The sequence below is a fragment of the Equus caballus genome, chromosome 11, assembly GCF_041296265.1.
Source record: "Equus caballus isolate H_3958 breed thoroughbred chromosome 11, TB-T2T, whole genome shotgun sequence".
Taxonomy (NCBI): Eukaryota; Metazoa; Chordata; class Mammalia; order Perissodactyla; family Equidae; genus Equus; species Equus caballus.
In genome coordinates this window covers 46,693,621-46,711,307 of record NC_091694.1, presented here as the reverse complement: position 1 = coordinate 46,711,307, position 17,687 = coordinate 46,693,621, and the positions used below count along the sequence as shown (strand labels likewise).

At 37.1% G+C, this 17,687-nt stretch overlaps 1 protein-coding gene and 1 pseudogene across 3 annotated transcripts in view; both read left to right on the top strand.

The window, feature by feature from the left end:
* Nucleotides 1–17,047, top strand: part of OR1D3 (olfactory receptor family 1 subfamily D member 3) — a 56,412-nt gene extending 39,365 nt beyond the window's left edge. Inside the window, exon 5 of one of the 3 annotated variants that reach the window (XM_070225738.1) lies at nucleotides 15,887–17,047. In XM_070225738.1, coding sequence (XP_070081839.1) covers nucleotides 15,887–16,840 — 954 coding nt within the window. In that variant the 3' untranslated portion in view covers nucleotides 16,841–17,047. 3 annotated transcript variants of the gene reach the window in all.
* OR1G1BP (olfactory receptor family 1 subfamily G member 1B, pseudogene) lies at nucleotides 631–1,380 on the top strand (annotated as a pseudogene).
* Nucleotides 17,048–17,687: the final 640 nt, after the last annotated feature.

Sequence of the window (17,687 nt, the reverse complement as noted above, 5' to 3'; positions counted from 1 at the left end):
CAACCCCTTTTCCAATAGCCATGCTTTTTGAAGTATTGGGAAAATATGCTAAAGGTTTTTTGAACTGTGAAATCTTAGAATAGATTCATGTCATAATGTCCACATGAATACCACAAGAGCCAGGCCAACAAACACCTCCACTCTATCCACAAAATATACTTAGTGGATTAACACTTATATAATAAAGCAAAAAAAACCTCTTCTCCCATTGTAAACAAATCTTTGGTTTCCCATGGCACCAAGCACAGGCATTTGCAAATATTTAGTTGAACTCTATGAAACTGCCATTTTTGTGGGTCACGAGCAGTTAAATATTGGATATGTCATATGATTCAACCTCATAGCAGAAGATCAACATTGGAACGTTGCATAATTTTCAGAGTTCATCCAGGGCTTATCAACCTCATTCAATTAACCCAACTTTCTGCTTACAGACAAATGGAATGGGAAAACCTGACCAGCGTCTCAGAATTTTTCCTCCTGGGGTTCTCTGAACAGCCAGAGCAGCAGGAGGTCCTCTTTGGGTTGTTCCTGTCCATGTACCTGGTCACCGTGATGGGAAACTTCCTCATCATTCTGGCCATCATCACTGATGCTCAACTCCACACCCCTATGTACTTCTTCTTGGCCAACCTTTCCCTCGCTGACAGCTGCTTTGTGTCCACCACAGTCCCCAAGATGCTGGCAAACATATGGACCCAGAATCAGGTTATTTCATATGCAGGGTGTCTATCACAACTGTATTTTTTCATGCTGTTTGTGATGCTGGAGGCATGCCTCTTGGTTGTCATGGCCTATGACCGCTATGTGGCCATATGCCACCCACTCCATTACATCGTGGTCATGAGACCTGAGCTCTGTGTCCTCCTGGTGTCTACATCCTGGATCATGAATGCCCTCCACTCTCTCCTACACACACTCCTAATGAACAGCCTATCCTTCTGTGCAAACCACGAGATCCCACACTTCTTCTGTGACATCAACCCCTTTCTGAGTCTGTCCTGCACAGACCCCTTCATCAATGAGCTGGTGATCTTCACCATTGGGGGTCTTGTGGGCCTGGTTTGTGTGCTTTGCCTGACTATCTCTTATGCATACATTTTCTCAACCATCCTGAAGATCCCTTCGGTTCAGGGAAAGCGAAAAGCCTTTTCCACCTGCAGCTCTCATCTCTCTGTGGTCTCTCTATTCTTTGGAACTTCCTTTTGTGTTTATTTCAGTCCACCTTCAACCCGCTCAGCAGAGACAGACACAGTTGCATCAGTGATGTACACAGTAGTAACCCCCATGCTAAATCCCTTTATCTATAGTTTGCGGAACAGAGACATCAAGTCTTCCCTGAGAAAGCTAATTCGGGTTAGGAAAATTCATTTCCATTAGTGGTAGTGACTTCACAACCAGTATGGGGGTTTCCAACTAATTGCATCCACCACATTAAGTAGTGAAGAATGAGAAAGGGAGAAACCATGGAGACCTCACTTCCAGGACCTGTGATCTAAACTTGAAAAATTCATGCCTGAGCACCAGGACTACATCAGAACAACCCCATCATCAAGTCAACATAATTAGATTAAGTCCTTATGATAATAATGTTCTAAAATCATAGCCATCCAAATTTATCACATAATAAAGGATGTGCTTGAATACTTTTGAAACAACACGGGGCAGCTCATGACCAAAATAAGGGGATATCTGGTTGTGCTGTTGTATGTGGCCAAGAGTAAACTCCAGGGAAAGATAACTTTCCCCACCATCACAGTCACCTTGGTGACTTGGATCCCCACCCATAGTGTTTTTGACACTGGACTCCCCATGTCTGTAAAGCCCCCAAGCTGAAAGAATAGAAACTAGGACTGGAAAGGGTTTGGTGAGGGTGGAGTCTTATGTAGAGCTCCTGCAATATTTGACCAGGCATCCAAGATCTACATTCCTCCTGCAACCTTAAATTTCACATGAAAACTTCATTTTTATCTCTGGGACAAATTTTTCCAAGTCAGTTTCATCTTTGCAGTCCCAGTGGTTCCACTTGGCATAGCACCTGGCACTGCTAATATGTGACAAATCCCACTGGCACGGTTGCAATCATGTTAGGAGCCAGGAAAGAGTGATTTTATAGACACTTCATAATCTCCTACCTGAATGATTGAAACTCCCTCCTAGATGGTCTTCAGTCCCCAGTCTCTCCCTGTTCAGCCATTCTCCTCACCATGATCATATTAATTTTCATAGAAAATGGTTATATCACCATCACCACTACCCTATCAAAAATCTCCAGAGGTTTAATCCACCTACAGAATAAAGTTCAAACTAATTATCTTTGCATTGATGTCCACCATCACCAGTTCATAACTTACATGGTCCACAGTTAGACCACACTATTCTTTATTTCTCCCAAGATCAACTCAGGCCTATATTTTCGTAATATATTGATTATTGTTGATGGTTACCAAAAAGGACTTGGTAAGCTAAGTCAGTAAAAGTTGTGGCAAATATAGGTACAATAAGGTACATCTTAACCAAAAAGATCCTATAAGAAAATGAAAAGCCATTACTAGGTGCTTCTTTTCACTCTTGCCTGTTTCCCTTTAGATATCTGGTTGAATGTTGCAGTGATATAGGTTGTGATGACTGTAGATAATATCTTCTCCAGTGGAAGTCAAGTGTTGATAGCCAGCTGACCTATTTACCTTACAGTAAGCTTGCACACTGTCTTCTGACAATAAAAGGTGGTATAGCAAAGTGGTAGACAGCATTGGCTCTAGAGTAAGACTGAAGCAAGTTCAACTTTTGGTTTTGCCACTTGTAAGCTGTATGACCCTGGGAAATTACTTAACCTTTCAAAGCAAGTATAAACTACTTCATTGTGTTGTCAGGAAGTTTGACTATAATACGTGTAAAGCACTGTTTGTGACAATTAAGTGAGATATGCACGTAAGCATGTAAAGGGGTAACTCCTAGTATATATTATGTATTCAATAAATGTTAGCCATTGTGGTGGTAGGCCTTGTTAAAATTAAAGCTAAGCAGCAGCAGATAATGTGCATTCACTCTCAAGAACTGCTGATAAGGAATTGCCTACGGCCTGCACTGTGTAACTAGAAGGATCCCATGCTTACATCATTCTTTGGGAGAACATTGTGGGGTTTAATATAGGATCACCTACTTAGTGGGATTCATATGCAGGGAAGATTTCGCCTACCTTTGAAACCATGCTTATTGGGTACTTAAATTTAAGGCAAAAATTTACCTACTAAACTTAAAATAATAGATTTGCACCATCCCATATTTCCCTCTAATTCTCCAATACATCCAAACTCATATTTTTTTGCTCCAACCGTGTGCTAGAACTTCTCCACTGGGAACCTAGACTTCCTAAAAGGATCTTTCATCTGTGGGTGATTGTCCAAGATAGTGTTCTCCAGGGTCTCCAAGATCATGTCTGAAAAGGACAGGAGTTGGTTCACAGGCCACCTCATGGTGTGCAACCAGGACCAAAGTCTGTATGCCTACTACTTAATGCAGAGCTGGGCATTGGTGTATGTCACTAGATCTCACAGCTCCCACAAAGGCACTTTTGTCCTTGGGGATGGATGCCAAATTGTTGTTGTTGAGGGGGGATGTGAGCAAAAGATGTTTTATTCGGCCATTTTCTGAAGTCACCCAAGAAACTCACTTTACAATTAAAGACACATATAGGCTGAAAGTGAAGGGATTGGAAAAAGCTACTCCATGTAAATGGTAACCAGAAGAAAGAAATATTGGCTACTCTTCTCTCAGGTAAAGTAGATTTTAAGTCAGAAAATTGTCTCTAAAGACAAAGAAGGTCATTACATGATGATAACAGGGTCACTTCAACAGGAATATATAACAATTGTAAATATATATGCATGCAACAACAGAGCACTCAAGTATATAAAGCAAATAATGACAGATCTGAAGGGAGATATGACAGCAATACAATAAGAGTGAGAGAATTCAATACCTCACATTCAATAATGGTTATAACAGCCAGATAGAAAATCAATAAAGAAACACCAGACTTGAACACTATAGACCAAACAGCCATAACAGACATATCCAGAACATTCCACTCAACAGCAGAAGAATACACATCCTTCTCAAATGCACATGGGACATTCTCTAGGATAGATTACATTTTAGGTCACAAATCAGTTAACAAATTTAAGATCAAAATCATTCCAGTTATCTTTTCTGAACACAATGGAATGAAACTAGAAATCAATAACCGCAAGAAAGTGGCAAAATTCATAGAAACATGGACTAAATCCCACACTCTTGAGTACCACTGGGTCAAAGAGGAAATCAAAAATAATTTTTAAAAGATCTTTCACAAAATGAAAATGAAAACACCACATACCAAAACTTATGGGATGCAGCAAAAACAGTACTAAGAGGGAAGTTAATAGTGATAAACACCTACATCAGAAAAGAAGAAAGAACTCAAAGAAGCAATGTAACTTTACACCTCAAAAAAACTAGAATAATAAGAACAAACTAAGCTCAAAGTTAGTGGAAGAAAGAAAATAATAAAGATCAGAGCAGAAATAAATCAAATAGAGAATAGAAAAAATAAACAGAACTAAGAGCTGCTTTTCTGAAAGATAAAATCAAGAAAATTTAGCTAAACTAAGAAAAAAAGAGAAAAGATTCAAACAAATAAAATCAGAAGTGAAAGAGGGCACATTACAATGGATGCCTCAGAAATCAAAAAGATCATAAGAGACTATTTTGAGCACTTTTCTGCAAACAGATTGGATAACCTAGAGAAAATAAATAAATCACTAGAAGTATACAACCTACCCAGACCAAACCAAGAAGAAATAGTCTGAACAAACCAATAGCAAAAAAGGAGATTGAATCCACAATCAAAAACCTCCCCAAAAAGAAAAGCCCAGGACCAGATGGCTTCATCTGGACCAGATGGTGAATTCTAGCAAACATTCAAAGAATAATTAATACTAATCCTTCTTAAGCTCTTGAAAAAATAGAAGTAGAGAGAATATTCCCAAACTTATTTTATGAGGCCATCATCACCAAAGTCATAAAAAGACAATAAAAGAAAACTACAAACCAGTATCTCTGATATACATACACCCAAACATCCTCAACAAAACAATAGCAAACCAAAATCAACACTACATCAAAAATATTATACACCATGACCAAGTAGGATTCATCCATTGTGTGCAAAGTTGACTTAACATACATAAATCGATGTCATACACCACATTAACAGAGTGAAACAAAGAACCAATCATCTCAATAGATACACAGAAATCATTTAACAATGTTCAACATCCATTCATGATTAAGACATCTCAACAAATCAGGCATAGAAGGAACTTAACTCAATGCAATAAAGACCATTTATGAAAAGCCCAGACCGAACATCATGATTATTGAGGGAAATGAAATTCTTTTTCTCTAATATCTGGTATAAGATCAGGATGCCCACTCTCACCACTTGTATTCAAAATAGTACTGGAAGTACTAGCAAGAGCAGTAAGACAAAAAAAAAGAAAGAAAGAAAAGGCATTCAAATCAGAAAGGAAGAGCTAAAATGATCTGTTTGCAGGTGACATGATCCTATATGGAGAAAATCCTAAACACTCCACTAAAAAAAAATAACTGTTACAACTAATAAACAAATTCAGTAAAGTTTCAGGATAGAAAACTAACATACAAGAATCAGTAGTGTTTCTGTACACCAACCAAGATCTATCTGAAAGGAAACTGAGCAAACAATCCCATTTATGATGACATCAAGAAGAATAAAATACTTAGGAATAAACTTAACCAAGAGGCCGAAAGGTCTGTACATTGAAAATTATAAACATTGATGAGGGAAGTTTAAAAAGACACAAATAAATGGAAAGATATCCTGTGTTTATGAATTGGAAGACTCAATATTGTTAAAATGCCCATACTACTAAAAGCCACCTATAGTTTCAATGCAATCCCTATCAAAATTCCAATGGCAGTTAAAAACAGAAATAGAAAAAACGGCCCTAAAATTTATGTAGAACCACAAATGGCAATGAATAGTCAAATCAATCTTCAGAAAAAAGAACAAAGCTGGAGACATCACACTTCATGATTTCAAATTATACCTCAAAGCTACAGGCATACCTCATTTTATTGTGTGTCACTTTATTGTGCTTCACAGACACTGCAGTTTTTACACATTGAAGGTTTGTGGCAACCCTGCATTGAGCAAGTCTATCAGCGCCATTTTTCCAACAGCATTTGCTCGCTACGTGTCTCCGTGTCACGTTTCGGTAATTCTCATAATATTTCAAACTTTGTCATTATTATTATATTTGTTATGGTGATTTGAGATCAGTGATCTTTGATGTGACTATCGTAATTGTTTTGGGGGTGCCCAATGTGGATGAATCTCACATATATAACAGTGAGTGAAACAATCAAATAAAAAAGAGTACAAAAGGTAGACATCAATTTAAATAAGGACAAAAATAGGTAAAACTAATTTATGCTATGAGAAGTCCGGAGAGTGAGTGCCCTTGCAGGAACAGTGACTAGAGGAGAACATGACAGGATTTCTGCAGGGCTGGTAAAGTGTTGTTTTTTGGGTTGTTTTTTTTCAGGAAGATTAGTCCTGATCTAACTGCTGCCAATCCTCCTCTTTTTACTGAGGAACAGTGGCCCTGAGCTAACATCCATGCCCATCTTCCTCTACTTTCTATATGGGACACCTACCACAGCACAGGTTGCCAAGCAGAGCCATGTCCACACCAGGGATCCGAACCGGCGAACCCCAGGCCGCCAAAGCGGAACGTGTGCACTTAACTGCTGCGCCACCGGGCCAGCCCCGGGTAATGTGGTTTTTATCTGACTGCTAGTGACTCATGTTTGTTTGGTTTTCTTCAGTTCTTGAAAAGCCCTGCCAAAATTTTCAACCTTGGTTCCATATCCAAAACATTGTAACATCCTAGTTTTTCAGTCTATGTCTGATTATTATACTATCTCAAGTCCCTATATAATTTCAGCTGTTGGTTCTTGCTTTTGGAACCTTATTTCCCCTTGTATCTGCTTATCTCTGGTTTGTGCTAGACACTGTTTAAAAAATTATTGAGAGAAATAATTTGAAGTCTAAGACGACATTACTTTCCTTCAAATATGATTTTTTTTCTATTGCTTTTCCTTAATATTTGGGGTCACTAACAATCTGCAATCATCCTAATCCAAGTTTAGTTCTTGAGACTTTCTGGATCTCTGATGACCCAAAGCCAGGCAGGAGCATATGGGTAAAGTCATCTTTAATTATGGTTTAATCTTGCTCCTAGGGCACCCTTTAGGATTGCTGCCCAAGGTGGAGGTGGTTTACTCTTTGTAAACGAGACTCATTTCCCAAGTCTCTTGCTTATAGATAGTAACATTGGAGCAATTATCCAGGTTTATCTCAACAGGCTGTCTTGGGACTGCCTCCCCAAGGCCTCTCCAAAACTGATAAACAGGACTGATGTGGTTCCAGGAGAAGAGCCATGTCCAGGATGGAGGCAAGACTGGGGCCGCTGATACCTCTTGGTTCTGAGAGCAGGGTTTCCTACTGGAGTAGAGGTGGGAGATAGAAACATAGGGAAATGGTAAAGAACTGGAATCCTTTTGAGATCTCCATAAAAGCACCTCCCATTTACACAGGGATTTAAGATTGGAGAAGTGCTTCCACATGCAGCATTTCAGCTCTTCTCTAAATCCACCGGGAGGTAGGCATCATTACTCTTGTTTAATGTGTGGCAGAGTGGTTAAGTCATGGACTTTAGAGACACAAAAGGGGAGTCAAATCCCAACTCCATCAGTTACTAGTTGACGAATTTGGGAAATTCATTAACCTTCTAAGTCTCAGTTGCTTTATCTATAAAATGGGATAATAGAAACAAATAGTGCTATTGTGTGAACTAAATAGAAGAGATAGATGAGAGAGAGAGAGAAAGAGAGATGTCACTTAACACATTGTCTGGACAAATACTCAGTAAAGGGTAGAAGTTTCTTTAAAAGATAATTGCATGTGTTAAACTGGGGTTTGGACCTAAACTTCTGCCTTAAAATCTCCTTCTACTATACCACCAACTCTGAATATCTGGGAATTCAACTCTGCTCATTGAGAAAACAAATCCCTTCACTTGCTCACTGCTGGGCCTCCTCACATTCCCCTTCCCCAATCTGGAGCTCCAAATTACTTTAATCTCCTAGGTTACTCACAGTTCCCACATCACACTTGCTTCTTCTACTGCTACTTCAAATTTAACATGTTCAGGTTGAATCTGCAGAACAAACTCCACACTTCCATGGCACACTAGCTGATTATCCAAACAACTATATTTTTATCTGTACTGTCGCCTATTCACTGAGGCTCTTGGGCTTATGACTCTTCTTTATTCACTCAGCTCAAATAAATGGAACGCATAGAATGCCTAATATTCTATATAGTTCGGTTCAACCCTCACTTCTTGATCCCTATGTTGGGCCTGGCTCTGTTAGAGGTCCTGAGGATACATGAATGAAAATGATACTGTTCCTGCTCTCACAGTCTCCCAGGAGAAAACACAATTAAGCAAAATTTGAGATGGGGCATTCTAAAAGAATGTAAAGGCCAAGAAATGATACAGACCTTGAAGTGGAACCTGTGTAGCAGGAGGAGATGTCACCAGTAGGTGATGCTTGAGCAGGAGCTATAACGGGTCTTGCCTGGCTAACAATGGAATAGCATAGGAGGGAATGCATTCACTGAAAATTCTGTGAAAAGGAACAGCCAGTATGAAGGACCAAGGCAACTCACTGTGTATGCTAAAAAAGTGCAAGCTGCAAGGCATTGTTGGAGTAGAGAGAGCAGGAGATCCACTGAGGACAAGGCCTCATGGACTTTTCACAACCTGGCCACGGCATGGGCTTTTCTAGAGGAAATGGGGAGTTCAGCTACTATAGAAAGATAAGTGACAAGATCTGTAATTTAGAAAGCATACATTCTACAGCAGAGAGAGAGTTCAGCCAGTACAAAGCACTTTACCTGCGTTTCCTTGTTTCCTCCTCACAATGACACCAGGGGTAGATCCGATGAGTTTTAAATAAGCATTATCGTTAATTTTTCTATTTTACAAGGTAAGAATAAATTACATTTTTAATTTAACAATTATGAACATACCTACATGTAGAATACATATCTATAATGGCTTCATTTTGTGCCTTTAATTGTATGGATTGTGTGCTTTCTTTAGCTATATTTCTAATGGTGGGAGTTTGAGTTGTTTCTTTTTTTTTTTTTTTTTTTTACTATTTTTAACAGGGTCCTGACAAACGTCTTATACATACATATCTATGTTTCTGTCTAATGTATTTTAAGATAAATTCTTAAAACTGGGGTTACTCAAAGGGATGTCCTTTAAGAGCTTATGACATGGACTGTCAAGTTTCCTTCTAGAAAGTTGTACCCATTTATTTCCTTTCAACAGATATAAAACTGCCTGTTCATCTCATCTTTTGTCCAGTAGTGAAGCTGTATGTTTGTTTATGTGATTACTGACTTTGAATTTCTTCTTTTGTGAATTGTATTTTCATGTCTGCTGCTTTCCAATAGAGGGCTTGGTAATTTTACTATCAGCTTACAATACCTCTTTCTCTATGAAGCATATTCAACCTTTGTCTATCACATATATGGTAAGTATTTTTCGTTTTTGGTATTTTTTGGTTTTTTGTATTTTGTTGTTCTATTATGTTTCACTGTGGTGTTTTCCTTTTATGAAGTAAAACACAGCATAATTTTCACTGTGCTTTCTGCTATCAATGTCATTCATGTGAATGTGTATTTTTTCTTTTGTTGCTCACGCTTTTGGTGTCATATCTGAAAACACTTTGCCAAATCCAAGATCATGAAGATTTCCCTATGTTTTCTTCTAAGAGTTTTATAGTTTTAGCTCTTACATTTAGGACTTTGATCCACTCCAAATTAATTTTTAAATATGGTGTGAGGTAAGGGTCCACATTTGGTATGTTGCTATCCTGGTGTCCCATCCAGCACTATTTGTTGAAAATTTCTTTTCCCCACTGAATGATCTTGGCACCTTTGTCAAAAATCAGTCAACCATAGTCACACAGGTTTATTGCTGGACTCTGAATTCTATTCCATTTATCTATATGTTCATCCTTGTGCCAGTACTACATTGTCTTCATTACTGTTGCTTTGTAGTAAGTTTTGAAATTGGGAAATGTGAGTTCCCAGAATTTGTTATTTTTCAGGTTTGTTTTGGCTATTCTGGGTCTCTTGCAATTCCATATGAATTTTAGGGTCAATTTGTATCAATTTCTATGAAGAAGTCAGCTGGGCTTCTGCTGGGGTTGCATTGACTCTGTAGATCTCTCTGGGGACTGTTGCCATCTTAACTATATTAAGTTTTCCAATCCATGAGGATGGGATTGTTTTCCATCTTAACTATATTAAGTTTTCCAATCCATGAGGATGGGATTGTTTTCCATTTGTTTAGATCTTTAATTACTTTCAACAATGTTTGGTTCAGAGTAAAATTTTGCATTTCTTTTGTTAAATCTGTTCCTAAGAATTTTATTAATTCTATGCTGTTGTGAAAGGAATTGTTTTCTTAACTTCATTTTCAAATTGTTTATTGCAAGTGTAAAGAAATACAATTGTTTTTTTCATATTTATCTTGTGTCTTGCAACCTTGCTGACTTCATTTATTAGTTCTAGTAGAGTTTTTTAGTGGACTCTTTAGGATTTTCTATGTACAAGATCATGTTATCTGTGAATAGAGATAGTTTTACAACTTCCTTTCGAGTCTTGATGTCTTTTATTTGTTTTTCTTGATTAATTAATTACGCTGGCTAGAACCTCCAGTACGATGTTGGTAGAAGTGGTGAGAGTGGACCTCCTTGTATTATTCCTGATCTCAGGGGGAAGGTATCTAGTCTTTCACCATTAAGTATGATATTAGCTGTGAGTTTTTCATAGATACTGCTTTTCCAGAATGAGGAAGTTCCTTTTATTCCTGATTTGTTAGGTGTTTTTATCGTGAAAGTGTTAGATTTTGTCAAATGCTTCTTCCATGTCTATTGAAGTGATCATGTGATTTTTGTTTTTTATTATATTCATATGATGTATCACATTAATTGATATTTGGGTGTTGAACTAACCTTACATTTCTTGGATTAATCCCACTTGGTCAGAGTACATGATTCTTTTTATATGTTGCTAGATTTAGCTGTATATTTGCCAGTATTTTGTTGAGGATTTTTGAGTCCGCATTCATAAGATACATTAGTCTGTAATTTTCTGGTGATGTCTTTGTCTGGTTTTGCTATCAGGGTGATACCGGTCTCACAAAACGAGTAGGGAAGTGCTCCCTTCTCTTCTCTTTGTTTTGGAAGAGTTTCAAAAGTTGGCCCATTCTTTAAATGTTTTGTAGAACTCAGTGATGATGCCATTTAGATCTGGGTTTTTCTTTGTGTGTCATTTCTTTGTTTCCTACTAATTCATTCTCTTCATTTGTTATAGATCTATTCACTTTCTCTAGTTCTTCTTGGGTCAGTTTCAGTAGTTAATGTCTTTCTAGAAATTTGTTCATTTCATCTAAGTTATCTAATTTGTTGGCATATAATATTTCATCATGTTTCTTTATAATCCTATTTCTGTAAAGTTGGTAGTAGTGTCTCTTTCATTTCTGATTCTAGTCACGTGAGTCTTCTTTTTTTCCTTAGTCAATCTAGCAAATGATTTGTTTGTTTTGTTGATCTTTTCATAGAACCAATTTTTGGGTCCATTGATACTCTCTATTGATTTTCTGTTCTTTATTTCTTTGATTTCTGCTCTAATCTTTATTATTTCCTTCCTTGTAGCTTACTTTAGGTTTGGTTTGCTCTTCTTTTTCCAATATCTTAGGGGTAGGGCTAGGTTATTTATTTGAGATTTTCCTTCTTTCATAATATAGACATTTACAACAAAACCATTTCTTCTAAGCACTGCTTTAGCTGCATCCCATAAGTTTTGGTGTGCTATATCTTCATTTGCATTCATATCAAACTATTTGCTAATTTTGTTTTTTGTTTTTTCTTTCACTCATTGGCTATTTTGGAGTGTGTTCTCTAATTTCCATGAATATGTGAATGCTTCCAATTTTTTCCAGCTATTTATTCCTATTTTTATCCCATTTCACTTGAAGAACATATTTGTATTATTTTTATCTATAAATTTTATTAAGGTTTGTCTTATGGCCTAGCATATGGTCTATCATGGAGAACGTTCCAGTGGCACTTGAAAAGAATCTTGTTCTGTTGTTGTTGGGCAGAATGCTCTATAGATGTTGTTAGGTATAGTTGCTTTATAGTGTTGTTCCAGTCTTCTATTTCCTGGTTGATCTTCTGCCTAGTTGTTCTATCCACTCTCGAAAGTGTGATATTGAATTCTCTACCCATTCTTTTTGAATTATCTATTTCTCCTTTCATATGTTGGTTTTGCATTATATATTTTGGTGGATATGTGTTTATAATTGTTATATCTCAGTGATGAATTTACCCTTTTATCATAATAAAATGTCCCCTTTTATCACTAGTAACATTTTTTAATTAAAGCCTATTTTTAATCCCTAAAATGTACTTTTGTATTTAAAAATTAATGCGTAGCCACTCTAGTTTTTCAGCGGTTGCTGTTTGCATGATATTTGTTTTCCCATCTTTTTACTTTAATATTTCAATATTTCTTACTGAATTTTCAAGGATTTTCTTGATGCTTCTTCATTTGCTGTTTGCCTTTAGGACCATTTCCACAGGTTTTAAATCCTTATATTTTATATTTTCACCAGCGTCACTGGAGACTTGGTCAATGGAGCTCCTCACACTGCCATGCCAAAAATCAATCACTTGCTTCATTATATTTTTAATTTCATGATCTTATTTTTCACCCAAAAGCAAAATTTCTTGATAGAGGAGCACTCTCTTTTGACAGATGCAATATTCTCCTCTCATTGACATCACGAATTAATTTTTTAAGTTTTTTCTTTTTTCATAAAGAAAGTCATTTGCACAAAAGAATTATTCACCTGAATACTTGGAATGATATCCCTCTTTTAGACCATTGAGTGTTTAAAACACTATTTTAACCTGTCTATTCATTTTCAAAGAGGCAGGTTGGAATTTACTACAGGTTTTTTTTAGGAGAGATGGGGTCTCACCAAAATGAAATGCTGATTTATATCCAATATAGTTATAGTATAAATTCCAACAAATGTAACAGAAAAAAATACAGAATTTAAGAAGACCCTCATAAATGAGGGGAGACATAATTTTTAGATTGAAAAAAAATTGTAAGTCAGATAAATCAATGAAGGAGAAACATCCTTCACATCTCAAATAATAAAAACACCAAAATGTTACATATCTCCACAAAGTGAAATTCCATGTGGTTCCTGAATAGAACTTGGTAAATTTTAATTTTAAGGTTAAAAAATCATGCAAGCATAAATATAAGGTTATCTAAGAAGAAAAAATAAGTAATAAATGACAATGTTGCCTTGGAGAAAGATCCCCATCACATTGTTGAGTGAATACACATGACAAAGAAAAATGCTGAAAGTATGTTCATGAAAATGGTAACTGTGGTTGCACAGCAGAATTTGGGATGACATTTACTTTCTTTCAAAGTAAATTTTTCTGTATTGCTTGAATTACTCACCCTGGAATTTTTTGTTTATAATCAACAGATTGTAATGCATTGAAATCTGTTTTAGGAAAATTAATTCCATGGGATTTCGTTAAAAATTTACATCTTAAGTTATTGAAGAAATTTCAACAAATATCAAGTAGTAGAAATTGACTATAACTGAATACAAATTTAAGATGGACGTTAATGCAAACAAATCATATCAAAAAAGTGATAGGGATGCTACATAAAAAAGAAACTATAGACAAACCTCATTTATAAATATGACTACAAAAGTCTAAATAAAACTATTGCAAATCAATTTAATATTTTATACTGGGAATGCAAGTATGGTTCAATATTCCCAAAGCTATTAAAGTAAAAGGCACTGCAAAATCATTTGATTAAAAATGAAAAGCCATGGCCAATTATTAAAATACTATTGATAAAACACAAATAGAAGGATAGTTGCTAAATACATACATCCTCTTCTGCTTAAACTTTTTAAGGCTCTTTACTGCACTTAGAATAAAATTTTAAAATCTTAAAAAAAGAGCCTTAAAAAAAAACTTCAAAAGGCACATCACCTGGACCCTGGTTACCTGCGCAATCCCATCTCACTACTCTTCTCTTCAGTCTAGCCTTACTGAGCCATATTTAATTCCTTAAATACAGCAAAGGCCCAGCTCAGGTCCTTTGCACATGCAACTCTCTTTCTGCAATGCTCTTTGATCAAGACTTCATAGACTGGCTTTTTTCTTCCTTCACATCTCAAATAATAAAAACATCAAAATGTGAACAATTATTATCTATGTCCAAGCAGTAGAATTCAAAGTAACTTATTTATATGCCCTCCTTTTTATTTTTTTTTGAATTTTTAAAATTTTTATTTCTTAGATATTAGGTTTTCAAAAGAAAAACATTAAATTATTTTAATGTTTGGTATGCTTGAAATGTGTTTGGTAAGAAACAAATATTGATCTCACATTACCCCCAAAATAATTAGACAGTTGTCTCAATGCCATCTCTTGAATAATACAAAATTTGTCTGCTGATAAAAGTGCTACCATAATATCAACTAAATCCTATATGTTCTTTGGTCTGAATCTGAAGTGCTCATTCCAGCACCAGTAACACACTGTTTTAGAGTTCTTTATATTTTGCCAGAGGAAGTGTCCCCGTGTTCTCTCTTTTTCAACTTTTTCCTAGCCTATTTTCACACTTATTTTTAGATTAAATTTAGATGAGATTTCGTCCTTAAAAACTCTGTTAGAATTTTTACTTCTAATAGGTTAAATTTTAGATTAATTCAGTAGAATACACACATTTGGGATCTTGGTATGTCTATCCATTTATTAAGTTGTTACTGTATGCTTCTCTGGAGAATTTGAAGACCTGCCTGATTCTGGTTAACATTTTAATGCATAGATTTGTTTATTGATAATGGGAATGGGATTGTTTCACATTATACTTTAATCTTATTGTTCCTGATTATTGCTTACATATAATAATAATCAATAATATTTCTTGAGTACTCACTGCAGGCCGGCTCTTTGTATTAAGCACTTTATTACTTAATTTTATTCTCACCTCAAGCCATTTTTCACACGAAGAAATAGAGTCTTAAAGAATGCAAGTAACTTGGGGGAGGTTTCACAGCTAGAAAGTGTCAGAGCTCAGACTTGATTTCAAGTGTTTTGAGATCCCTTTTTATTTGTAATGGCATTTCAGTTGATTGTTTTAGTTTTCCCAGACAGATCGTCCTATCAGCAAATAATGATAATTTTTCCATTTCCTTTCCATATTTTTACTTTTCCCCTTTGTTCAATTGTATAACATCAATTTCTTATGCTGCATACGCTTGTTTTAAGTGTCATTTAAATCTATACAATAATATAATATAACATATTAATATTTAAGGACTTCAAGGGAACTGTAAGATGCTATGATTTAAAATAAGACATGGATATTATTTCTATAATATTGAGTATGCCACATTAAAACTTGCTGGAATGACTAAATTACATAGAGATTTTTCATGTTCTGTTTTTATGTCTATTACGTTTTTTCTTATGCATAAAAAAATTGTAAGATGTAGCCTAAGATATTTTTGATGCTAAGAAAACAGTTGATTTTGCTTATTTGAATGTTCTTATTCAGTTGAGGGCCTTTAGTAAATGTTTGTTGCTGCTAATATTGCAGAAAGTTGGGAAAATGGATGGAAGCAATCAGAGTGGAGTCTCCGAGTTCCTGCTCCTGGGGCTCTCAGAGAGTCCTGAAGAGCAACATGTTCTGTTTTGGATGTTCCTGTCCATGTACCTGGTCACAGTGGTGGGAAATGTGCTCATCATCCTGGCCATTGGCTTTGATTCCCGCCTGCACACTCCCATGTACTTCTTCTTGGCCAACCTTTCCTTTACCGACCTCTTCTTTGTCACCAACACAATCCCCAAGATGCTGGTGAACATTCAGTCCCAGAACAAAGCCATCTCCTATGCAAGGTGTCTGACACAGCTCTACTTTTTGGTCTCCCTGGTGGCCCTGGACAACCTCATCCTAGCCACGATGGCGTATGACCGCTATGTGGCCATCTGCCGCCCCCTCCACTATACCACGGCCATGAGCTCTAGGCTCTGTATTTTGCTCCTCGCCTTGTGTTGGGTGTTCTCTGTCCTCTATGGCCTCATCCACACCCTCCTTATGACCAGAGTGACCTTCTGTGGGTCCCGGAAGATCCACTACATCTTCTGTGAGATGTATGTTCTGCTGAGGCTTGCATGTTCCAACACCCAAGTCAATCACACAGTGCTAATTGCCACAGGATCCTTCATCTTCCTCACCCCCTTAGGGTTCATGATCATGTCCTATGTCTGGATTGTCAGAGCCATCCTCCAAATACCCTCAGCCTCTAGCAAGTATAAAGCCTTCTCCACCTGTGCCTCCCATTTGGCTGTGGTCTCCCTCTTCTATGGGACTCTCTGTATGGTATATCTGCAGCCCCTCCACACCTACTCCATGAAAGACTCAGTAGCCACAGTGATGTATGCTGTGGTGACCCCCATGATGAACCCTTTCATCTACAGCCTGAGGAACAAAGACATGCACAGGGCACTGGGAAGACTTCTCCTAGGGAAAGTCTTCCAGAGGTTGACATGAGGGTAATTTTGGAAAGGGGGCTGAAGTGGAGACTGGGAATGTCCTTCACCATGTGCAAGGCATTATCCTATGGGCGATACAGGAGTGATTAGGACACAGATCCAGCTCAGAAGGGGTTTACTGGTTTGTGGTAAAGAAAAGACATGGATGTGTAACCTAATGTCCCCCAGACCTCACCAGCCTTGGGAATAAATAAGATCACACTAACACTAAGACTAGAAGTTTGCAGGAGCCAAGTCTTCAACTTGCCTGAGACAGGACCACAGTCCCAGCCTTACCCAAATATACCGCAGACATAGCCTCGCGGAGTTTCTCATATTCTCTAGTGCAAACCCACTCATATTCTTCTGAACACTGAACTTCTTTAAGGAGCCTGCTGCCTGTAAGCCATTTATAGAAGACACCTTGCACTCCTCCAACTACAGATACCCTAGGTGAGGCTGCCCCTTTCCTGGTGCTCTGCAGGCACAGTTCCCACTGCTACAATTCTGACCGACAGTCCCTCTGGACACAGCATCTGATGTTCAGGTAGAAATGACAAGAGATTCCTCTCTTTTGGTCTAGGAAGATTTTTGTCCTTTGGGTGGGCCTCAAAGCAATACTACCTCTCTTGCTTTTTTCCTGTATTACTTTTTTGTGAGAGAAGTCAGACTTTGACCTTGGGAAACTCACCCTGTGCTTTATTTCTGGGGCTCTTCACCTCAAATCTTTTCTTCACTCCCTCAAAACAAAACTGTCCATCAATACACACTCATGAACAGAAGTGGTAGTGGAGGCAGTAGACAGAAAGGAGGTAATTGTGAGCCCCAATCACTACTTAGGTTCTATGATTCTGATATCAATTCCA